Source organism: Malaya genurostris, chromosome 1, assembly GCF_030247185.1.
Source record: "Malaya genurostris strain Urasoe2022 chromosome 1, Malgen_1.1, whole genome shotgun sequence".
Lineage (NCBI taxonomy): Eukaryota > Metazoa > Arthropoda > Insecta > Diptera > Culicidae > Malaya > Malaya genurostris.
Genome location: NC_080570.1, coordinates 77723771 through 77750128, shown reverse-complemented (window position 1 = coordinate 77750128; position 26358 = coordinate 77723771). Strand labels below are relative to the sequence as shown.

At 35.9% G+C, this 26358-nt stretch overlaps 1 protein-coding gene across 4 annotated transcripts in view; it reads right to left on the bottom strand.

Moving 5' to 3' along the window:
- LOC131440524 (uncharacterized) overlaps window positions 1–26358 on the bottom strand; it is an 83993-nt gene that overhangs the window by 3603 nt on the left and 54032 nt on the right. For all 4 annotated transcript variants that reach the window (XM_058611875.1, XM_058611877.1, XM_058611878.1 and 1 more), the window contains one exon: window positions 9976–10353. In XM_058611875.1, coding sequence (XP_058467858.1) covers window positions 9976–10353 — 378 coding nt within the window. The remainder of the gene's footprint in view (window positions 1–9975; window positions 10354–26358) is intronic.

Here is a 26358-nt window from a genome sequence, read left to right as displayed (position 1 = left end):
ACATACTGAGTACAGAAGGAAATGTCGACGTCGAAGTAAACAAATTCTAGCACATTATAAACAAAATATTAGCCGAAACTTTGCCTGTGAAAAGAAGAAGAAAAAATCATAACAGCAAATTACCTGTATGGTTCAATTCACAACTAAAACATTTGAAAAATAGGAAACAAAAAGAACACAAAACTTACAAACAAGAAAAAAGTGACGCTCATCTTCAAAATTACTTAAATCTATGCAAAATCTATTTCAACTCAAAATAGCCATTAACACAGCACACGAAGAATACAACCGCAAAATTGAAAACGAAATAAAGACTTGCCCTAAGAACTTTTTTAACTACACAAAAACTAAACTAAAAAGCAACAATTTTCCATCTCAAATGCACCTCGACGAACATGTAGGGAAAAATAGTACAGAAATCTGCAATCACTTTGCAAATTTTTTCCAAGAAGTATATACATCTTATTCAGAAACTGACCGTGACCGTGAATACTTCTCTTTCATACCTGCATTTTCCAACTCCATCTCTGTAAACTATCTATCAGAACATGACATTTCGACAGCACTGAAAAACTTAGACGCCTCAAAAGGGCCTGGACCTGACAGTATACCACCAATATTTTGAAAGAATCTTGCTGAAGAACTTACACTACCACTACAACTACTTTTTAACCTATCACTTAATAAATGTACTTTTCCTAAAGCATGGAAATCTTCCTTTCTTGTACCAATATTTAAATCTGGTGCAAAATCTAACATTCGGAACTACCGTGGAATAGCCATTATCTCATGCATTCCAAAATTATTTGAAAAAATTGTAAATGAAAAACTTTTTCATCAACTTAAAAATGTAATAACAAACAAACAACATGGTTTTTTTAAAGGCCGCTCAACTTCAACAAATCTCTTAGAATTTATGACATTCACACTGAATGCAATGGACACCGGCAACTACGTAGAAACGCTTTACACTGACTTTAGCAAAGCCTTCGACCGTATTGACATACCTTTACTTCTACACAAACTACAAAAATATGGCATAGAACATACTCTTCTTGAATGGCTCAAATCATACTTAATGAATCGTGTACAGGTAGTCCGCTTCCAAAACATTCTGTCTGAACCAAGTAATGTAACTTCTGGCGTACCTCAGGGTTCTCACTTAGGGCCTCTCCTTTTCATTTTACATATAAACGACATTTCCTTCATACTCAAAAATCTGAAAGTGCTTATATATGCAGACGACATGAAACTCTTCATGGAAATTAAAAATATCAACGACGCTGTAATATTCCAGAACGAAATCAATCTATTCCACATTTGGTGCTGCAAAAGTCTACTCCAACTCAATGTAAAAAAATGTAACTCAATAACTTTCAGTAGGAAAAATGAAACTATACCTATAAACATACATCTAGGAAATCAACTTGTAGAAAAATGTAAAATTGTAAGAGATTTAGGCGTAATCTTAGACTCCAAGCTCACTTTTGTGGAACACTACAATACCATAATCAATAAAGCTAATAGCATGCTGGGCTTTATTAAACGCTTCAGTCATAACTTTCAGGACCCATACAAAATTAAATTATTATACACTACATATGTCAGACCTATTTTGGAATATTGCAGCCTAGTATGGAATCCATACAATATTATTCACGAAGAACGCATCGAATCTATTCAAAAACAATTTCTTTTATATGCACTTCGTAAATTAAACTGGACAGCATTTCCTCTACCATCATATGAAGCACGCTGCATGCTCATCAATATACAAACACTTAAAGAACGCCGCGACTTTGCAATGCTTTATTTTATCAGCGACATTATTTCTCAACGTATTCAATCAGCTCCATTATTATCGCAATTAAATTTTTATATACCTAGCCGTCAATTACGTTCCAGGAAATTATTTGTAGAAAAACAAGCTAGAACAAATTATGCAAAATACAGTCCAGTCAATCGAATAATGCGCCATTACAATCAATACTGTGAACATCTTGACCTTACTATGTCAAAAAATCAAATCAAATCTCAGCTTTGTCGTAGAAATAATGCGTAGTATGTAAGTGAACATTGTAAACAATTTATATGTAGTCTACATTTGCTTGACGAAATAAATAAATAAATAAATAAATAAATAAATAATGCTCCATTACGTTTTCAATTTTCTCTACAAAATATCACAGAATTTCGGAAGCAAACAATGTCTTAGTGGTAATAACCAAATCATGTATATAATAGGTCTCATTTATCGTTGTACTATGTAAAATCACATCCTTGTTTACTGCTACCAGCGCCATTGACGAGCGATGGTGAATTCACGAAACAATATTTCCTCCGTCTGAGTATCTAATAATAAACAACCGTTGTTTTATTTAGAAAAAAATCTCTGTAAAATGCTAACAAGCAGCATAAAATTTATATACTTTATCAACGTTGTAGCATATTTTCAAAAAGCAGTCAAACCATGAAATGTTCATTAATTTGGTGAAGTTTCGAAATACAAATAAGGAAAACAATATATTCATATTTGTACATAAAATCAGCACTATTAAGTAAATGTTTTCTATTCAATAACAAGTAAAATTATTGTTGAAATGGATTTAAAAATATAATGATTCATATTTTGAATGTACATATGATAATTCCATTCATCATATTGATCCTATAAATTCACTTCTGGAAACTAAATCTTCTAATTACTTTGTCTTATATCTTCTGGCTGAATGCCGTTAGATAGAAAGAAAACTTGTTTTTAAATTGTTTAGAAAGAGTCTTATTTTGGGTATGAATAGAGAACAGCGAATCATGTCTTTCAGTGTGTGTGAATTGAAGCAGAACACGTACCAACTAACATATTCAATTTAATGAATACTTGTAGTAGTTTTCAGTGTTACTTCATACATATAGCATAACAACTTTAAACTCCTCAAACTCCTAATAAAACCATTATGAGATTATATTCCAACCTACTAAACTATTTTTTTAAAAATATGAATCAAAATGAAGTATCAAAGCTATGTCAATTCACCACGATTGATTTTTTTCAGCATTTCTTTGCACCAATCGACACGAGTCTTGTTTTGAGCGATTGTCAAATTATGTCAAACCCAAAGTGAACCAATTTTTCATGCAAAAAAACATTTAAGCTTTTCACCCTAATGTCCAACGCTGCCTCAATTTCACGGTTCGTCACTTCCTTTATCAGATTTTTCACAGCATCGATGTTTGCTGGCAAAACAACTGATTATGGACGACCTTTTTTAAATTCATAGGCAAGCAAACTACGACCACGATTGAATTCTTTATACCAGTTTTTTTACAGTCGCATAGGATGGTGCTACACTGCCAAAAGTCGAACTAAGTTGATTGAATTGATACTGCGTTAAAATTTTCAACTCACTGTAAACAAAACAAATAGCGCTCAAATAACAGCATATTCTGAAGATGATAATGGTTAAAAATATCAAACTTTATAAAGGAAACATCAAAATTACCGGGCAACACTTAGTGTTGCCAAGGCTAAATACATAAGTAACAACCTGCGTATGTGCATGGCTTAGTCGATTATACACGTTAGTACTTTGGGAATTTCGGTTCATGTCCCAGGAGCTACCGTTTTTCGTTTTGATTTCCAAGGAATGACAATTTTCAAATTGTGCACAAAATGGATACTTATTAAATTAAATTAAACTTTCATAGGTTTCTCCCGAAATGTGTGGCACTGGTGCAATGTTTAATGCCTTGGATCAATCATGTGCATGAAGTGAATTATTATTCAGTATTCTACTGGTCTGTTAGTAAGTGTATTGATTTTGTATCCATGCCCGATGTAAAACCTCCCAACATCGTCTAATACCGCTGACAGACATGTGATTCCCGTACAATTATTTCTGTACAACGCTGTACGCGTACAACGATGAGGTGACAGACATGTTTCGCGCACAGAATGAATATACAGTGAAACAAAACAACTCAAAACTTAACTTAATGCTCCGATGATCGATAATATAGAAACCAACAATTTTGCGGTTTTATGTGTATTCCTAGTATTTGATTTATGACAAATATAATCAAAGCCTCTCTGAATTATTAAACTAATTTTATGTGTGAATGTTCATCGGATGACAGTTTTACTCATATCACATTTTATGGTTTTAAGGTACATTTATGACATGTTTGTTCTGGGATACTGGATTTTTCCTCCATTGTTTAAATGTAATTGGCATTAGAGAAAATTTGATGTCCATAATATTGATGTTCTACCGTAACATTCACTGACATCAAATAAAAGTAAAGAATGGAGGAAATATAAAAGGTTTTTAAAACTAATTTTCGGAATTACACTATGTTTTATGCAACGAAGCTGATTTCTTCCAAAAAGGTGATTAATCATCAAATTTTGTTTGTCGACTTTTGCAAAATCCACATAAATTTCAAGGTGTTCAGTCATGATTCCTTTTTTACCTACATAAATATAAGAGCGTAAACTTTTAACATTGAGCCTCATAATAGTGAATAAATCTAAGATAGTTTTAGTAATAATCAGAAATGGCATGGCATACACATTTTCCAGAAAAATGCTATCAACGTAACAGTTTATTCATTACGTAATTTTCATAAAAAGGATTATGTTTATCATAAAGCTGAGGTTAAAACCTTCTTGAATTTTGAATCATTCCGAAATAGATTTGACACTGGTTATCAGATCACCATTATCATATTATATTCCAGTGTAGTAGACCGGTTTTCATAAGATTTCTGAAGCACTTTGCTATTATATAATAACTTCAAACCTATGTCAAATCTATTTCGAAATGATTTAAAATTCAAGAAGGTTTTAAATTCAGTTTTATGATGAACATAATCCTTTTTATGAAAATTTCGTGATGAATAAACTGTTACGTTGACAGAATTTTTCTGAAATATGTGTGTGCCATGCCGTTTCTGATGGTTACATACTAATAATATCTTAGATTTATTTACTATTTTGAGACTCAATCTTAATAGTTTATTCGCTCTTATTTTTATCGTGAATATGCGGGTGAAAAAGGAATTTGACTGAACACCTTGAAATTTATGCGGATTTGGCAAGAGTCGATTAGATTTACGAACAAAATTTAGTGATTCATCACCATTTTGGTAGAAATCAGCGTCGTTGCAAAAAAAATAGTGCTCGTGTTCCGAAAATTAGTTCTAAAAGTCTTTCATATTTCCTCCATTCTATATTTACATTTGTTTTTTTTTTTATTTTTATCAGTGAATGTTACGGTAGAACATCAAAATTATGAACATCTAATTTTCTCTAATGCTAATTACATTTAAACAATGAAGGAAAAAATCCTGTATCCCAGAACAAACGTGTCAAAAATGCACCTTAAAATCATAAAATTTGAAATGAGTGATACTGTCATCCAATGAACACTCACACACAAATAGTTTAATTGCTAAGACAGAGAGACAAGTTTCTATCTGTCATAAATTAGTTGCTAGTAACAATCTTCAAACCACAAAAATTTTTGGTTTCTATATTATCGATCATTGGAGCTGAGAAATTATGCTAAATTTTGAGTTTTTTCGTTTCTGTACAACGCTGTACGCGTACAACGATGAGGTGACAGACATGTTTCGCGCACAGAATGAATATACAGTGAAACAAAACAACTCAAAACTTAACTTAATGCTCCGATGATCGATAATATAGAAACCAACAATTTTGCGGTTTTATGTGTATTTCTAGTATTTGATTTATGACAAATATAATCAAAGCCTCTCTGAATTATTAAACTAGTTTTATGTGTGAGTGTTCATCGGATGACAGTTTTACTCATATCACATTTTATGGTTTTAAGGTACATTTATGACACGTTTGTTCTGGGATACTGGATTTTTCCTCCATTGTTTAAATGTAATTAGCATTAGGGAAAATTTGATGTCCATAATATTGATGTTCTACCGTAACATTGACTGACATCAAATAAAAGTAAAGAATGGAGGAAATATAAAAGGTTGTTGAAACTAATTTTCGGAATAACACTATGTTTTATGCAACGAAGCTGATTTCTTCCAAAAAGGTGATTAATCATCAAATTTTGTTTGTCGACTTTTGCAAAATCCAGATAAATTTCAAGGTGTTCAGTCATAATTCCATTTTTACCTACATAAATATAAGAGCGTAAACTTTTAACATTGAGCCTCATAATAGTGAATAAATCTAAGATAGTTTTAGTAATAATCAGAAATGGCATGGCACACACATTTTCCAGAAAAATGCTATCAACGTCACAGTTTATTCATTACGAAATTTTCATAAAAAGGATTATGTTTATCATAAAGCTGATTTTAAAACCTTCTTGAATTTTGAATCATTCCGAATGCTTCATTTTGCCTCATACTTGAAAAAATAGTTTAGTAGGTTGGAATATAATCTCATAATGGTTTTATTAGGAGTTTGAGGAGTTTAAAGTTGTTATGCTATATGTATGAAGTAACACTGAAAACTACTACAAGTATTCATTAAATTGAATATGTTAGTTGGTACGTGTTCTGCTTCAATTCACCTACACTGAAAGATATGATTCGCTGTTCTCTATTCATACCCAAAATAAGACTCTTTCTAAACAATTTAAAAACAAGTTTTCTTTCTATCTAACGGCATTCAGCCAGAAGATATAAGACAAAGTAATTAGAAGATTTAGTTTCCAGAAGTGAATTTATAAGATCAATATGATGAATGGAATTATCATATGTACATTCAAAATATGAATCATTATATTTTTAAATCCATTTCAACAATAATTTTACTTGTTATTGAATAGAAAACATTTACTTAATAGTGCTGATTTTATGTACAAATATGAATATATTGTTTTCCTTATTCGTAATTCTAAACTTCACCAAATTCATGAACATTTCTTGGTTTGATTGCTTTTTGAAAATATGCTACAACTTTGATAAAGTCTATAAGTTTTATGCTGCTTGTTAGCATTTTACAGAGATTATTTTCAAAATAAAACAACGGTTGTTTATTATTAGATACTCAGAAGAAGGAAATATTGTTTCGTGAGTTCACCATCGCTCGCCAATGGCGCTGGTAGCAGTAAACAGGGATGTGATTTTAAACAGTACAACGATAAATGACCGTAGTACGGAAATCACCGTTGTATCATGATGCTCGTGTGATACCACCGAGATTCAGGGTGACAGACATGTGATTTCATGGCGTACAGTGATTCCGATATCACATGTCTGTTATACCGCTGACAGACATGTGATTTCCGTACAATGATTTCTGTACAACGATGTACGCGTACAACGATGAGGTGACAGACATGTTTTGCGCACAGAATGAATGTACTGTGAAACGAAAAAACTCAAAATTTAGCTTAATTTCCCAGCTGCGATGATCGATAATATAGAAACCAAAAAGTTTTGTGGTTTGAAGATTATTACTAGCAACTAATTTATGACAGATATAATCTTGTCTCTCTGTCTTAGCTATTAAACTATTTGTGTGTGAGTGTTCATTGGATGACAGTAATACTCATATCATTGTTTAAATGTAATTAGCATTAGAGAAAATTAGATGTTCATAATTTTGTTGTTCTACCGTAACATTCACTGATAAAAATAAAAAAAAAACAAATATTAATATAGAATGGAGGAAATATGGCTTTTAGAACTAATTTTCGGAACACGAGCACTATTTTTTTGCAACGACGCTGATTTCTACCAAAATGGTGATGAATCACTAAATTTTGTTTGTAAATCTTACCGACTTTTGCCAAATTCGCATATATTTCCAGGTGTTCAGTCATAATTCCTTTTTTACCCGCATATTCACGATATAAATAAGAGCGCATAAACTATTAAGATTGAGTCTCAAAATAGTAAATAAATCTAAGATATTATTTGTATGTAACCATCAGAAACGGCATGGCACACACATATTTCAGGAAAATTCTGTCAACGTAACAGTTTATTCATAACGGAATTTTCATAAAAAGGATTATGCTCATCATAAAACTGAATTTAAAACCTTCTTGAATTTTAAATCATTCCGAAATAGAGTTGACATAGGTTTGATGCTATTATATAATAGCAAAGTGCTTCAGAAATCTGATGAAAAACGGTCTACTACACTGGAATATAATCTTATAATAGTTTTATTAGGATTTTGAGAAGTTTATAGTTGTTATGCTATATTTATGACGTAACACTAAAAACTATTACAAGTATTTCTTAAATTGAATACATATGTAACTTAGTACGTGTTCTGCTTCAATTTACTCACACTGAAAGACATGATTCGCTGTTCTCTCTATTCATACTCAAAATAACACTATTTCTAAACAATTTAAAAACAAGTTTTCTTTCCACCGAATGGCATTCAACCCGATGACACAAGACGAAGTAATAAGAAGATTTAGAGTTTCCAGAAGTGAATATGTTATAATGTTAATACCGATATCACATGTCTGTCATAAGCATTAGTAATCATGGCTTCGCCTTAGCGTAAGCTAGTTATTAAATCTGGCCACATATAACAGTCATCCCCGCAGACCCACACGAACCGAAAGGAAGCGGCCATAGATAGCCATAGATTGGATTTTCGAAAAATCTAGACGACATAATCTAATGATACTATTCTAGTTTAAAGTTAGTCGTTAATTAAAATTAGAAAGTACCATTGGCATCCTAGAGCTTAAGCAGTGTGCCTAAAAATATATTATATTATTGAATAAAAAAAAACTACCCCGGTGGTGCGATTGTCATCTGCATACAATTGGCTTGAAGCCGAAATTTTTGGTTCTTTTGGTTCTAGTTCGCTGTCAAATCGACCGTCCCACGACAAAAGGGCCTAACTGCAAATGAGATCCTCTCTTTGTTTACTTTCTCTTTTGATTATTACGCAGCCTTTATTGCAAATTCTCTAAAGTTTCCAATATAAATCGAAAGCTTGTAGGTTTACCTTGAAAGTTTCGCGAAGAGTAAAGCGTCAAATATAAAATCAGCTCGGTAAATCGTGAAAGAAAAAGTAAACAAAGAGAAACTGTCATTTGCAGTTAGGCCCTTTTGTCGTGGGACGGTCGAAATGCTGTATTTGAGCAGTGTTCACATCTTTCTTCATGCGGTTGCACCAACATAAGGAAATGATTTCGATGGAATATAATCAAACTATAACAAACCACTTTTTTTCTTATTCAAAAAGAGGTCAAATTACTTGTTTTGCAGAGAATACTAGACAAGAATTATATTTATATTAAGTTTGAAGAAATTAACTTTTGACACCATTCTGGTTTGATTGTATGGTATGAACATAGCTTAACATATTGTTGACAACAACGCCACCAAAACAAAATGCGTCGGTTTCAGGAACCAGTTTCCATAGCAGGGGGATGAAAAAAACAGTCATCCAAGCTTGAACCTGTGTAGATTTTTAATTTTCAATACGTAGAAAGTAAGGCACTCGCTACTGCCACCCACTCGACTGTTCGCCTTAATTTACAAAACAATTCACTTTATTCTGAATCGATAACAATATTCTCTTGTATATTGAAGACATTTCTTGGAGTTCAATCGCAATAAAAAAATAAACTACATCAAACTTACATCAGAAAAAAAATTTACACACAGTTCATATGTAGATTTGTACAGTTGTATAGTTGTATAGTTATCACGCGAACATAAACGTCAGTTGGATTCGTTTCTGTTGCTATAAATTCACACACACAAAACCATCCCCCACACACCCTACACCAATACGACTTCATATTTGAAAATACCGTTCCGACTGTTTTTGACGCTTGGTATTGAACTTTCAGTTTGGTTCCGATCTGTAGATTTAAAAAATAATCTCTACTAGACCCATCACACAATCGTGTAACTAATGCATCGAATTCAGATAAATTTAGGAATACTGTAGTCTTCGATTAAATTCAACTGAACTAAGTGACCTATAGGAGAACTCACCTGAGCAATGCTGGATTATTCAGTGGTTCTGTTTTGGGAATCACCTCGAGAGACTTCCCGGTAGATTTTTCGGAATGGTGATGTTTAAATTTATCTTTCTTGTATTGCGATTTGTCTTCCCGCACTTTCACCACCGATTTTCCGTACTTCTTTGGCAGTGGTTTGGAGTAGTGTTGATGACCGGCATCGGAAAGCGTCGTGATGTAAGTAATTGGTGTCGACTTAAGGTTCGATTTTCTAGACCTGCTGCTGGAACCTAATGATTTTGCTGATTTGATAGTTTCGTTCTCGTTCCCTGAGATCCCTGCCTTCGAACCAGCTTCGTCATCGGGTGCCGCCGCCAGAGTTGAAATTACAAACATTAGCAGCAGTATTAGGCTGAAAAGTAAACGAAAGGAGAAGAAAAAATACAATTATTAATCGATTCACTTATTAATTATTTTTCCCATGTTTGGTACTGATTTTTTTTCCAACGAAATAAACAATGGACACCGATAATTACTTTTCATAGGCATAAATGAGTGAGCAATTACCCGTCGCGACGAAGGCAACAACTCATTTAGGTGATTGCACCCCGCAGGCGCAGTCCAATGTTTTCGGGCCACGCTTGAAAACCTGGGGGATCCGAGCAAAAGAAAACAGAGAAATTGGACATTCCAGATGGCCTAATCAGAACGTGCGACCTAATGAAGTGAAAGTAAAAAGTTATTATTTCGCCGCACACTCAATAGAACAGCCGCTGAGTGTTTCGTGTGGAAACGATGAAGCTAGTGCCAATTTTGTACTGTTTTCAAACTACAAATCAGGTCATGCACAAAGAAGGATCGTAGATATTGCAAAAAAACGGTTTGTTCATGCTACATAATTGTACGTCAGAAACAGAGTTTTAATAACAATATAGTTAGAATGTGTTAAGAACGTTTCATTTAAATCAAACCTTCCAACAACTTCATAAATTGTATATCACATGTGATTGAATTTGATCACAATATAATATTGATATATTTTTTAATGAAAAATATGATTGATTTAAATAAAACGTGCTTAACACAATCCATTATTAAAATTAAACCATGAAATTACACCTAGGAGCAATAGGTTCTGAATTGCTGAAAAAAAATGATTTATTTTATTAAAAAAATATTTTTATTCAGGCCTATTTGCGTACAAGCTTGAGCCTATTTTTTCAAAAAAATTGTTCTCTTGAGTTGGATCTCGTTGTCACCCTTTTTCTAGAGGAACTTCTATTTCCCTTCTGGGAGGATTGAGGGGCACTTCGTTCGTGAGTTGTCTCGTCATCCATTGCCACATCGATGGAATTGTTGTCAATTTCCGTCTTCTTTTCGTTGCTAGTTGGTGTAGATGCGCCTTGTTGTACATTAATTGCAGTTGCTGGTTGGTTAGATGGTAAGCTGTTAATTGCAGCTGGTGTACTTTGTTATATAGGGGATACATTGCATGGTTTCGTTGAAGGGGATGCTTCACTGTTGTTGGTGACTGTCACAGGTGTACTGGGGTTGCTTGGGGTTGGTGTGAAGGAAGCACCGTTGTCCTGTAGTTGGTGTAGTTGTCTCCTTGTCCAGTTTATCACATGACTTACCGTAGTGGACAGCTTTTTGGCAATATTCACATGTGGCCATCTGATTATCATAGGTAACAAGTGATTTGCACGGAATTCTTGTTTCCTGACCGAAAGTTACATAAGCAGGTATAGGCCTCCTCAAGCGCATGCGCAACAAACGTACGCCATTTAGAATACCGGGGAAAAAGTTCTCCCACTTTTCTTTTTCGATAGAGAGAATCTCTCCGTATTGAGAAATAGTTTTGCGAATATAAGGATCGATGACGCTTGAGTGAAGATCATGCACACGCATTTCTATAGCACTATCTTCCATATATACTGGAATGTTGTACTTAATGTTCTCGTGTTCCACATAGTGCACATTGTTATTGTCTTTTGCGAATTGAATTGCATCCAACTCTTTATAAAACTGGATGTAAACAACATTATTAGTCTTATTGCACTGAAGTAAATGCACACGTTTAATGTCAAGATGCATTTGCTCCTTAAGCAAATCTTCAAGTTCTCGTATCGAAGGTCGAATTTTGCACTGCCTGAAGTCAACAACAATTGTATTCTTTCGTATCGGCGGTAGCTTTTGTTCGTTTGGTTCACTCATTTCGAGGTCGTTCTATTGTTCATTACACAATACTGTACCTGGTTTCTTCTGGCCCGAACGTTTTGTTTTATCGACTGACTTGGATGAGATGTGAAAGTGATCTGAAAAATGACTTTTGATCGGAGCCTCGGAGACTCCTAGTGTTATATACTATTTGACGCAGCTCGACGAAATCGGAAAATGTATGTGCGCGTGTGTGGTCTATCCGCACAATTTTCTCGGATATGGCAAACCCGATTTCTGCAAGCCTTGTTTGAAAGCTACTATTAGGATGCGAATCAAGTTCAAAAGATCACATGGCTGTCACTTCCGATTCCGTAGACATTGACGTAGGAGTGACGTATCCAACTAACTGCACTTTTTACACTAAACTTTCTAGGAGATAGTTTTAAAGCAACTATGTGGCTCGAAGAAATGGTTGACGTTGATGGTTCCGGTAAACAACTGACATAACCGACAAGTCGCATTTTATTCTATCCGCATAATCTGAAATCAGCCAATGATGTAGTTCATATGTATTATTGCAGATACTTTCGGTTAAACATAGACTTACTAGCTTATGCTCTATTTCGATTAAATGAAATCTAACAAACGAAGCGAACCTGCGTCTCTGTTACTTCTGCATATGTAAGTCAAGCCAAATAGCATTAATCAGCAGCATAAAACATGTAGTAGGATTAATATTATTGTTATAACTGACATCAATACACCACCAGCACGGTATTACAGCACTTACGGCTATGAAAATTACATTTACATCGCGAAGCTTGAATTTTCTATGCATGTTTATGTTTTCAAATGAATTTTAATTCATTGACTTTATTTCATTCTTTTGGTCGCACTTATCATAAAATAGCTTAACCACAGCACCGTCTTTCACCAACATCACACACCAATAGCAGACATCCGTAACTATTTCGTATTCTTTATAGAACAAAGCACGAGTCGTCCGTGTTGTGTTTTATTCTCCCACGTTGCACGTACCAGTGTTGTACATATTGTCATTCTATATGGCGGTTTTAAATCTTTGACACTCATTGCCCTGTACATTGAGACAATGTGAGCTTTTATTTAAACCAAGAATATCGGTTCAAGCATCGCTGAGAAATCGAAGAGTTTTATTTTTCACTACTTTCGGTGCCTCCGGAATAGAGTAGTATCGAATTAAGTTCATTATTATTCACAGTTTCATGGGATTTAAACGTTCGTGAAAAAATATTCATTAAATTGGTAATTTTCTATTTAGAATACCATATGATCAAAAAAGAACCGGGATTTTCATTTTAAAATTCCCGCGCTTGTCCAATCGGTAAACTTTTATTCTCTCAACGTTGGCAACACTTGTATACATATTCTGTCAAATTTTGATGCTTATAGTAGGATTAGTTTTTGTTTGGCGTCTATACAAAGAAGTTGAAAAATTTTCGTGTGGCGATTTTTATAATGGATGAAAATATTGAACAACCAGCGTGCATAAAATTTTGTGTTGCAAATGGATTTAAGTGTTCCGAAACGTTGAAAATGTTAGAAAAGGCCTTTGGTGAATCGTGTCTAGGAAAAACACACACATACGAGTGGTATAAACGCTTCGAAGGTGGTCGTACAAGCTTGGATCATGATGAGATCCCTGGCCACCCAACAACATCTGTTACTGAAGAAAACATTGAATCGGCGAAGCAAATCGTGTTGCAGAATCGTTCTGTACCGATTAGAGAGATTGCTGTGTTGTTGGGCATCTCTTATGGATCAGCCGAACACATTTTAACTGATGTTTTGGGTTTGAAACGCGTCGCTTCTCGGCTGGTGCCAAAAAAGCTGAATTTCATTCAAAATCACAGCGTTGGTTGTGTCGCAGTTTTTGGCCAAAAACTCAACCAATATCATCAACCAAGCACCGTACTCTCCAGATATGGCCCATGTGACTTTTTCCTCTTCCCTTAGACTCAAATTGCCATTGCGGGGAACGCGTTTTGAGACCATAAAGACCATAAAAGAGAATTCGCTGCGTGAACTAAAGGTCATACCTTCGGCGACCTATATAACTTGTATGGAAAATTGGATCAAGCGTAGGCATGCATGTATTGCCGCAGGAGGAGAGTACTTTGGAGGCGATAATAAAGAAATTTATTAAAAATCGAAATTTTGCGTTTTTACCTTTTTTTATATATATAAAAAATAGGTATAGAATTCGCTCAAACTTTCGAAAAATTTTCCGAGGCCCGGAGGGCCGAATGTCATATACCAATCGATTCAGCTCGACGAACTGAGCAAATGTCTGTGTGTGTGTGTGTGTGTGTATGTGTGTGTGTCTGTATGTATGTTGTCAACTAAGAGGTCGAGATCTCAGAGATGCCTGGACCGATTTTGATCAAACTAGTCGCAAATGGAAGGTCTCCCCGTCACCCAGAACGCTATTGAATGGTTTTGAGATCGGATGTTTACTTTTTGAGTTATACGAAGTTTTATGTCAAAATTTTCAGATTTTTGACAGTATCTGTCACAATTGACCTTGAAAACAGAATATGTTTTCAGACTTAGATTCCGCACGGTAATAGCTATCCAACAAGCCATAGATTGTTAAAATCCGTCCATTTTTAACGGAGATATCGAATTTTTTGTGTAAGCGACTTTTCCCCCATATTCCAGCAGTAGAAGTTCTGAGCGCTGTATGGCAAAGAAAGGCTTGGGAGCAACGTAAAACACGATTTTTTATACTGTTACATACAATAGTTTCTAAGTACCAAAAAGACTGTGAACAGCATTATTTTTCATGACATTTTGCCTCGGACCAATTTTAGCAGGGTTCGTTTTTGGCAACATAATCGTTCGAATATGACATATTGGAAAGATGGCAGTACTTCCGAATTCTGAACAATTTCATAATTATATTGATTTAAACTGCTTACAGCAATAAATGCTGGAAGAACAAAACACCCATATACCATTTGAATCAGTTCGTCGAGATCAGCAAATGCGTATGTGACAAATAATTTCACTCAATTTTTTACCTCATTTTCGAAGATGACTCAACCGTTTTCTACAAACTCACATTCATATGAAAATTCGTATGCTCCTAAACAAGGTTCCTGAATTATGTTTGGATCCGACTTCTGGTTCCGGAACTACAGGATGATATGTGAAACGAAATTAGAATTGTGTAACTTATTTTCCTCGTAGATGGCTGATCCGATCTAAGATTCAAATGATATCTAAGAATCATCTAAGATTTGCTGATTTGAATAGTCGACAACCAAATAAACTTATTTCAGTTTTAGTGGTATTCAGTATTCGATTCGGAAGGCACCCAACAATTTAATTCGTACTACGATTTCTCAAAGATGTCTATACTGATTTTTAAACATATTGAAACAAATGTAAACTAATCAGGTGAATTTGTCTGACTTCGGCTACACCGATTTTCGAATTCCGGCTCCAGTATCGAATCGTTTCTCAAAGCTCAATCGTTTTCTCAAATAAAGCCAAATCGAATTTCAGAAAAAAATTCAAATTAAAATAAACTTATAGTCCCACACAAAATTAATTAATTTTATTCAATGCTGACTTCCGATTCTGGAATTACAGGAGGATGAATTTTTAAAATTCAAACCGATATAGAAGATGATAATCCCGAAAAGCTTGAAAGTTGGACTCAAAACTATTGCAATTTATTCGTCATATGGCCATACGAATCGGTTTGGTTTATGCTGGTTCCTGAATACCGGCTCTGGAAGTACCTTAAATTACCGTAAATTCTAAAGTGGAACTCACTTCGACATATCATGAAAAGTTTAATCGATTGTAACCTTTTTAGATAGAGTAATGAGTGATTAAAATGTCAAATTGGAGCTTAAAACGACGGTCATTAAAATAATGTCATGAAAACCAAAGAATATTCATGAAAAAAACACATGCGGATTGATAAAAAAAAGGTATCATCTCACTGATAGGTGGATTAAGCACGTTTTTAAATAAAATTCCGGTTTTGCCTTTCTCATATAGAAAGGTTATGCAATCACTTGAAAAACCGACCAGTGAAAATTGGCCCGGAGGGCCCAGTGTCATATACTATTCGACTCAGTTCAACGAGCTGAGCAATGTCTGTGTGTGTGTGTGTATGTGTGTGTGTGTGTATGTGTCAAATAATCTCACTAGGTTTTCTCGGAGATGGCTGAACCGATTTTAACAAACTAGGATTCAAATGAAAGGTCTCGTGGTCCCATACGGAATTCCTGAATTTCATCCGGATCCGACTTCCGGTTCCGGAGTTATAGGGTAAAGTGTGTTCAATATTGTACACCGTCACTTAAACCGGCGAAACATAAAACGTAAAAAAATTTCTAAACTGGTCTCAAAACTACACAAATCGATAGTCATTATCAGTAGGCAACTAAAAAAACCGATTCCGGCTATCCTGGTTCCCGGTATCCGGTTCCGGAAGTACCGGAAATAGTAGTCAAATATATAAAAATGGATCTCACTCACTTTTCTCAGCGATGGTTTGACCGATTTCCACAAACTTAGATTCAAATGAAAGGTCTTCCGGTCCCATACGAAATTCCTGAATTTCATCCGGATCCGACTTCCGGTTCCGGAGTTACAGGGTACAGTGTGTTCAATATTGTACACCGTCACTTAAACCGGCGAAACAAAACACGTAAAAAATTTTCTAAACTGGTCTCAAAACTACACAAATCGATAGTCATTATCAGTAGGCAACTAAACAAACCGATTCCGGCTATCCTGGTTCCCGGTATCCGGTTCCGGAAGTACCGGAAATAGTGGTCATATATATAAAAATGGATCTCACTTACTTTTCTCAGCGATGGTTTGACTGATTTCCACAAACTTAGATTCAAATGAAAGGTCTTCCGGTCCCATTTGGAATTCCTGAATTTCATCCGGATCCGACTTCCGGTTCCGGAGTTATAGGGTAAAGTGTGTTCAATATTGTACACCGTCACTTAAACCGGCGAAACAAAACACGTAAAAAATTTTCTAAACTGGTCTCAAAACTACACAAATCGATAGTCATTATCAGTAGGTAACTAAACAAACCGATTCCGGCTATCCTGGTTCCCGGTATCCGGTTCCGGAAGTACCGGAAATAGTGGTCATATATATAAAAATGGATCTCACTCACTTTTCTCAGCGATGGTTTGACCGATTTCCACAAACTTAGATTCAAATGAAAGGTCTTCCGGTTTCATACGGAATTCCTGAATTTCATCCGGATCCGACTTCCGGTTCCGGAGTTATAGGGTAAAGTGTGTTCAATATTGTACACCGTCACTTAAACCGGCGAAACATAAAACGTAAAAAAATTTCTAAACTGGTCTCAAAACTACACAAATCGATAGTCATTATCAGTAGGCAACTAAAAAAACCGATTCCGGCTATCCTGGTTCCCGGTATCCGGTTCCGGAAGTACCGGAAATAGTAGTCAAATATATAAAAATGGATCTCACTCACTTTTCTCAGCGATGGTTTGACCGATTTCCACAAACTTAGATTCAAATGAAAGGTCTTCCGGTCCCATACGAAATTCCTGAATTTCATCCGGATCCGACTTCCGGTTCCGGAGTTACAGGGTACAGTGTGTTCAATATTGTACACCGTCACTTAAACCGGCGAAACAAAACACGTAAAAAATTTTCTAAACTGGTCTCAAAACTACACAAATCGATAGTCATTATCAGTAGGCAACTAAACAAACCGATTCCGGCTATCCTGGTTCCCGGTATCCGGTTCCGGAAGTACCGGAAATAGTGGTCATATATATAAAAATGGATCTCACTTACTTTTCTCAGCGATGGTTTGACTGATTTCCACAAACTTAGATTCAAATGAAAGGTCTTCCGGTCCCATTTGGAATTCCTGAATTTCATCCGGATCCGACTTCCGGTTCCGGAGTTATAGGGTAAAGTGTGTTCAATATTGTACACCGTCACTTAAACCGGCGAAACAAAAAACGTAAAAAAATTTCTAAACTGGTCTCAAAACTACACAAATCGATAATTATTATCAGTAGGCAACTAAACAAACCGATTTCGGCTATCCTGGTTCCCGTTATCCGGTTCCGGAAGTACCGGAAATAGTGGTCATATATATAAAAATGGATCTCACTTACTTTTCTCAGCGATGGATTGACTGATTTCCACAAACTTAGATTCAAATGGAAAGGTCTTCCGGTCCCATATGGAATTCCTGAATTTCATCCGGATCCGACTTCCGGTTCCGGAGTTATAGGGTGAAGTGTGTTCAATATTGTACACCGTCACTTAAACGGGCGAAATAAAAAACGTAAAAAATTTCCTAAACTGGTCTCAAAACTACACAAATACAGAGACGAACCAGCCACCGGCTGAAAGTCTCTTTAATAAAGAAAACTAACTAACTAACTACACAAATCGATAGTCATTATCAGTAGGCAACTAAACAAACTGTTTCCGGCTATCCTGGTTTCCGGTATCCGGTTCCGGATTCCGGAAAGTGCATATAATAGTGTTCCCATTTCGTTTTCTTAAGGATGGCTTACGCAATCAAAGCACTCTTTTATTTTGTATGTTATGCATAAACAATCTCTTGGTTTCTTTCAAAATTCGAAGAGAATTTTTTTGAATAGAATACCACAATATTATATGTACATGAGAAAGGCATCATTACACCACTAGGTGGATTAAAACAGGTTTTTTTATAATAAGGTACTTTAGCTCCGGAACCAAAAGTCAGATCTGGACAAAATGTTTAAAAAAATTTTAGGATTCTCTGAGATCTTTCATTTGAATCTTAATTTGTGAAAATCGGTTAAGCCATTTCCGAGAAAATTGAGTGCACATTTTTTCTCTAATTTTGACACATTAGCCTGTAGTTCCAGAACCAAAAGTCTGACCTAAATAAAATTCAATAGTAGGCTATGGGACTTTTATTTTTCCATTTTTTTGTGTATTTTCGGAACCAGCAGTCGGGTCAGGATGAAATTAAACAACAGGAAATAAAATCTACTCAAAAAGGTTCGTAAAGACACCGACTCAAAGGGATTTTAAGGAGTCAGGGAGAGATATTCAAAATCTATACGCGACTCACTGTCCTCAAACCTTAACGTATTTTTTTAGATAATAGTAGTTTTTAGTCGGATTATTAGTTACTAAAGACAAAGCAAATTTTTATACGCAATAACAATTTCATTGAACAAGTGAAATCGTAATCATTTAACCAAAATTTAAATAGTAATTATAAAACCAAATGTTCCCGCTTTGTCCCCTTTTATTGGCGCATACTTGGAACTCACTCACTTTTACCGAGGATGACTTTCAATAGCTAAGCTTGAAATATTAGGTCTTATGGTGCCATAAGAAACTACTGAACTTTACCTAGTTCCGACTTCCGATTCTGGAATTGCAGGTTCATTAGTGCTTTCAAACCGTGCTTCAGAGCAACGACGCAAAACAGGTAAAATATTATTAACTCTGGGTTCAAAACAAATCCAATTTGAAGGAGATGTTAGTTGATGACCAAACGAATTTACTTCGGCTGTATCGGACTCACGATTTTGCTCAAAAGTGTTTTATTGTAAATGTAGGGTATGCTGATTGATGCCCAGACAAACTTTCTTTTTCAAGAATGAAAGAAAAGAAATCTCTTTCAAAATTATTAATGAAAAGTATAATACCACAAAACTGTATATGAACTTAGGAGTGATAGAAGAAAGGCATCATTATACTAATTATACACAGTGATTAAATTCTCCCGTCACACACAATCTAATATGTATAATACGGTGGTATTTTTTTTTTTTTTTTTCATAAATACGTTTATTTCTTAAGGCAGTTTACATAAGTTTTTCTTCGCCGTAGCATCACTTTTACATAATATTCTTATCCTAATTTAATTCTAACATAGTCACAACGTTTTGAATTTATTAAAACATATTCTCTTATAGCTTAAATATCATCTTAGGTAACTCGTCATTAATTATGAAATCTACTCGGAAATATTATTTGAACCAAACGATTACCTTCTATAAATTATAAAATAAGCTGTTTTTTGACATTTTGTTGATAATTTCATAAACTGTTTCGAGTTTGTTTGTATCATTACATAATTTTTATTCTAATTTAGCTATTGGTTGAACTCATGGACGCAGCTGGGATCAGAGCTAAGTCTTAAAAGGGGCCTTTATTAAATTGAAACTCCAATTTTCTTTATGAAATGATAAATAAGTTTCATGTATGAAAGGTCACGACAAGCAAGAATGTCTCGAACTGGGATATTGGATAGTCTACCTTGGGTACGCAAAGAATTTATTAGTTGAGATCTGACATCACGATACTCCACGCATGTCCAAACGACATGATCAATATCCCGATAACCTTCTCCGCAAGCACAATGATTAGTCTCGGAGAGCCCAATTCGAAGGAGATGTGCATCTAACGTGTAGTGATTGGACATGAGTCTGGACATCACACGAATGAAATCCCTACTCACATCCAGTCCCCTGAACCATGCCTTTGTCGATATTTTAGGAATAATTGAGTGCATCCACCGACCCAGATCATCTCTATCCCAAGAAGCTTGCCAGCTGGCAAGTGTTCTTTGGCGAGACGAGCTATAGAATTCGTTGAAAGCAATCGGTCGCTCATAAATTTCACCCTCAATAGCACCACGTTTGGCTAAAATATCGGCTCTTTCATTGCCAGGAATGGAGCAATGAGCCGGGACCCAGACTATAGTGATTAGATAATTATTGTTCAATATGTCGTTCAGGCACTGTTTTATTTTGCCCAGGAAAAACGGTTCAGTCTTGCCAGTCATGTTTGAGCGAATGGCTTCAATTGCACTCAGACTATCTGTGAAGAGGAAATAATGGTTTGGAGATAATGTGACGATTACACTCAAACTATAATGAACTGCTGCTAGCTCTGCTATATAAACAGATGCAGGTTCTTGAAGCCTAAATGAGGCCGAAACATTATTGTTGAACATACCAAACCCTGTCGCTTCTTCAATTCGCGATCCGTCCGTGTAAAACATTTTCTCAGAGTCAATATGCCTGAACTTACTTGAAAATATTTTTGGGATTTCCGTCGAGCGTAGGTGATCCGGGATTCCACGCACTTCGCGCTGCATGGATGTGTCGAAAAATAAAGTTGAGTCAGGGACATTTAGGAGGCTGACATGGATAGGAATATATCTTGAAGGGTTGATTTCCTGTGACATATGGTTAAAATATACTGTCATGAATTTTGTTTGAGATCGAAGCTCGACTAGTCGTTCGAAATTATTAATTACCATGGGATTCAGCACCTCACATCTTATTAGCAGGCGTGATGAAAGCTCCCAAAATCGATCTTTTAATGGAAGAACTCCCGCCAGAACTTCAAGACTCATTGTACGTGTTGAATGCATGCAGCCTAAGGCAATTCGCAAACAACGGTACTGAATTCGCTCAAGTTTGATAATATGAGAGTTTGCAGCGGAACGAAAACAAACGCATCCATATTCCATCACTGAAAGTATCGTTGTTTGATACAATTTTATTAGATCTTGCGGATGAGCACCCCACCAAGATCCTGTTATTGTTCGAAGAAAATTTACTCTTTGTTGGCATTTCGTTATCAGATACCTAATGTGTCCTCCCCACGTGCATTTGGAATCGAACCACACCCCGAGGTATTTAAAAGTTAAAACCTGTTGGATCATTCTTCCCATCATATGGAGCTGAAGCTGCGCGGGATCATGCTTTCTTGAAAAGACGACTAACTCTGTTTTCTCCGCAGAGAATTCGATACCAAGATGAACAGCCCAAACGGACAAGTTATCTAAGGTATCTTGCAATGGTTTATGCAGATCAATAGCTTTGGGTCCAGTAACTGAAACCACGCCATCATCTGCCAATTGTCTTAGTGTACATGGGGTTACAAGACAGCTGTCAATGTCATTCACGTAAAAATTATAGAGGAGCGGACTGAGGCATGAGCCTTGCGGGAGACCCATGTAGCTAATTCTGAATGTTGTCAAATCGCCGTATGAAAAATGCATGCGTTTCTCTGACAAAAGGTTGTGCAAAGAATTATTTATAACCGCTGGGAGTCCATGTTGGTGGAGCTTGTCTGAAAGAACATCAATGGAAACTGAATCAAATGCTCCTTTAATGTCTAAAAATACAGATGCCATTTGTTGCTTTTGAGCGAAGGCAATTTGGATGTCAGACGAAAGTAATGCAAGGCAATCATTCGTCCCTTTATTTCTACGGAAGCCAAACTGAGTATCTGACAACAAACCGTTCGTCTCGACCCAAGTGTCGAGACGTCGTAGAATAATTTTTTCGAACAATTTTCTGATGCAGGACAACATCGCAATGGGTCAATATGAGTTGTGATTGGAAGCTGGTTTCCCCGGCTTTTGAATGGCGATAACTTTCACTTGTCTCCAGTCAGGTGGAACAATATTTTGCTCAAGAAACTTGTTGAACAATTCCAACAAACGTCTTTTTGCGAGGTCGGGCAGATTCTTCACCAAGTTGAATTTAATTCTGTCCAACCCAGGAGCGTTATTATTACAAGACAAGAGGGCTATAGAAAATTCCATCATTGAAAATGGGTTATTAATAAAACCATTATTTGGAGGAGATTCCCTTATAATGCTCTGCGTAGGAACAGAATCTGGGCAAACTTTCCTAGCAAAGTCAAATATCCATCGGTTCGAGTATTCATCACTCTCATTGCCCACGTTACGATTCCTCATTCGTCTGGCCGTGTTCCAAAGAGTGCTCATTGAGGTTTCTCTTGACAAACCTTCGACAAAATGTCTCCAATAGCTACATTTTTTGGCTCGAAGTATGCTCTTGTACTTGGTTTCTAAAGCCATAAGTTTTTCAAAATTCTGAGGAGTTCCTCCTCCCCGTTTTAGAAACGTCTTGCAAGCATTTTGTTTTGCGAGTTTAGCCTCTGAGCACTCTTTGTCCCACCAGGGGTTGGGAGGCCTTCTGTTAGTCGTTGGCCCAGGAAAGCGTTTAGTTTGGGATTGTTCTGCTGCCTCCAGAATCGAACAATTGAGGAAGTCATATTCTTCATGTGGAGGGAGCTCTTCCATTGAATTCAAAATACTAGAGATACTACTTTGGTATTTAATCCAGTCGATATTTTTTGTCAAATCATATGGAATACTAGCTGAAGTAGCAATGCAATTGCTATTGCTAATTGAGATGATGATTGGTAAATGATCGCTACCGTGTAAATCAGGCAATATTTTCCAGGTGCAATCTAGTCGAATTGATGTTGAGCAAAGAGATAGATCTAATGCACTTGGGCGTGCAGGAGGTCTTGGGATCCGTGTCATGCTACCCATATTTAATACCGTCATGCTAAAATTGTCACAAATGTTTTGTATTAAAGATGATCTGCTATCATTGTAAACGGAACCCCACATCATTCCGTGCGAATTTAAATCCCCCAGAATCAATCGTGGAGCAGGAAGGGCTTCAACCATTTCATTAAGCTGTCGCTGTCCAACTTGTGCTTTTGGAGGAATATAAACCGAAGCTATGCAAATATCTTTGCCTTTAATGTTTATTTGGCAAGCAATAACTTCTATACTAGAAGTTGAAGGGATGTTTAATCTATAAAAGGAATAGCATTTCTTAATTCCCAAAAGCACTCCACCATACGGAGAGTCTCTATCGAGACGTATAATGTTAAAATCATTAAAATTTAAAGCTATGTTTGAAGTAAGCCATGTTTCGCATAAAGCAAATACATCACATTTTTGGCTATGCAATAAAATTTTAAATGAATCAAGTTTTGGCATGATGCTTCGACAATTCCACTGCAGGACAGTGATTGTATCATTTGCGGCGGGTGATAAATTATCCATCAAAAGATACAAAACCTGAGACAATTGGCCATTGAGCTGATAACTGCTTCAAAAAATTTCTAGCTATTGGAAGGAATGCCATTATGAGGGTCTTTAAGGGTTCAGATATATTGAATGCTGAGAAAATCCATTCAACAATTTCCGAAAACTTCAGTAATCCTGTTGGTGGCTGTGAAATAGAGCCCACAGGATTATTACCTTTTTCTGTGCTAGATCCTGGATTGGTTTGTGAATTTGACAAACCAGGAGGCACAGTCTTTGGTTTTGACTTTTTTTGTTTAACACGGGGATCTTTTTTTGAAGATGAAATTTTAGGTGTCTTTTTTGGTAATTTGGAAGAAGACTTCTTTCTCTTAACTGACCCTTGGGTAGTGATAAACGAATTACCTTCACTATTTTCGTCAGAGTCAGAGTCCTCTGGTTCCTCTAGATTTGAAAACCCGTTTTCGGTTTCCAAAGGGGGGACATCAATGACCGTTTTAAGCATTTCTGCATATGTGCGCTTAGACCGTGCTTTTAAAGAAAGCTTAATTTTGTCTTTGTGTACTTTAAATGCAGTGCATACTGAAATATCCTCATGAGGACTTTCTCCACAATAAATACATTTTTCAATATCCTTGTTGCAATCATTATCTTTATGAGGCCCTTCACACTTAATACATTTTGGTTTATTACTACAGTAAGTAGCTGTGTGGCCGAACGGTGGTATTTTTTATTTATCTTTATATTCGTACTAGACGGATTAAAAGAAGTCTTGAACCGTGGAAACTACATTTTAAATGCCCGTCACTGTGGGTAAGTCTACCTTTAGAGTTTCACTAAATAACATTTTTCTTATACATTTAAAACACCAATTATTTCAAAGTCTCTGTTTCTCGAAACTTCGAAACATATTGAACCCACTGTGAGTATTCAAATGTCAAGTAAATAAACTCTACGAAGGCTGAGATCACCATGATGTTTGATTTATTTGATGGTCCTGATACAGACTGGAGCCTTTCAATAGATGCAACGAAACTACAAATGAAAACGACGTTTCTAAATGTCAACAGTTTAATTAGTGTCCAGTTTCAGTTTTCCTCAACTCATCCAACAATCCCCCCCCCCCCCCCCTCGCACACTTGCAAATAGTTTTTTACTTGCCGGGTGAGAGAGGTTAACATGGTGGTACCACTATCAATTAGGCATAAACGAGTTTTTTTCAAGTGCTTTGATTACCAACATAACAAAACAAAACTAAATGTGCCTAAATTAGGAGAATGAATTCTAGTTCTCTGATATTAAAATATGAAGCAGACGCTTAGAGTTTGGGACATGTCCTCATTTTTCCTAACGTAACAGAAAACGTAAAATCGCGTAATCAACCAAAATCTCATTGTCATTATATAGATAATGCAAACTCAATATACCAGATATTTAAGAGCAACTAATACTCTGATGAAGCAAAATACCCATTGACCAAAATCGTTATTTCAAAACATCAGCATCATTCGCCTCATACCTCATTCGCTAAGTAACAGATGTCTTGAAGCTTGAGTAGGTGTGAATAACAACTACATCAATAATAATATACAATTGAAAGTCTCCCGTACGCCGTAAATTCTGGTAAATTTATTTTCGCTTAGGTCGCTCTTAGCTGAAGTCGACCGGTTGCTGCAAGTTTGGTTTGGTTGTTACACCTCAAATCGTCCGTATCTGTAGCCAAGCGAACGATGGACGGCTTTCCGCAGTTCAGCCCAGATTAATGAATAACAATCCACTGAAGCTGTTATTAACAGATTCTGAAAGCAAATAATTTACCGATCATATCTACACATAATCGCAGCCCACAAGGCATCAAATCCACAATTACGGGTTGGACTAAAGACATCCGAGCGCCATCGTCAATTAAATTCGTTACTGCATGGAAGATTTATTTTCTATAGGAAACCCGGGTCACCATTTCTCCAGGCGAAGGCAGACGGCACACGTATAGGAAACCAAAGTAAATAGTCTTTTAGGTATCGAATTTGGAACTGACAAAGAAATCGACTAAATTATCAACATTTAAATACCGGCCCAAACGATTTCCGCCGTGGCAAACGACTGCGACGATGAAAACGGATTGACGCCACATTTCAAAGATTGCATTGATCTGGCCAAATCGAAACGGAAAGTGGATATTGTAAGTCTGTCGAATGTTGGTGTTATTTTTTTTTTTTGTTTGGAAGCCTTTGTTGGTGGTGTCATTCCACGGTGAAATTATGTGCATTAGAGTACCGATGCCGCGTAGATCAATATATCACAAACAAGAAATAGAAAATCCATTCGACGCCTTTGGTGGTTTCCGATC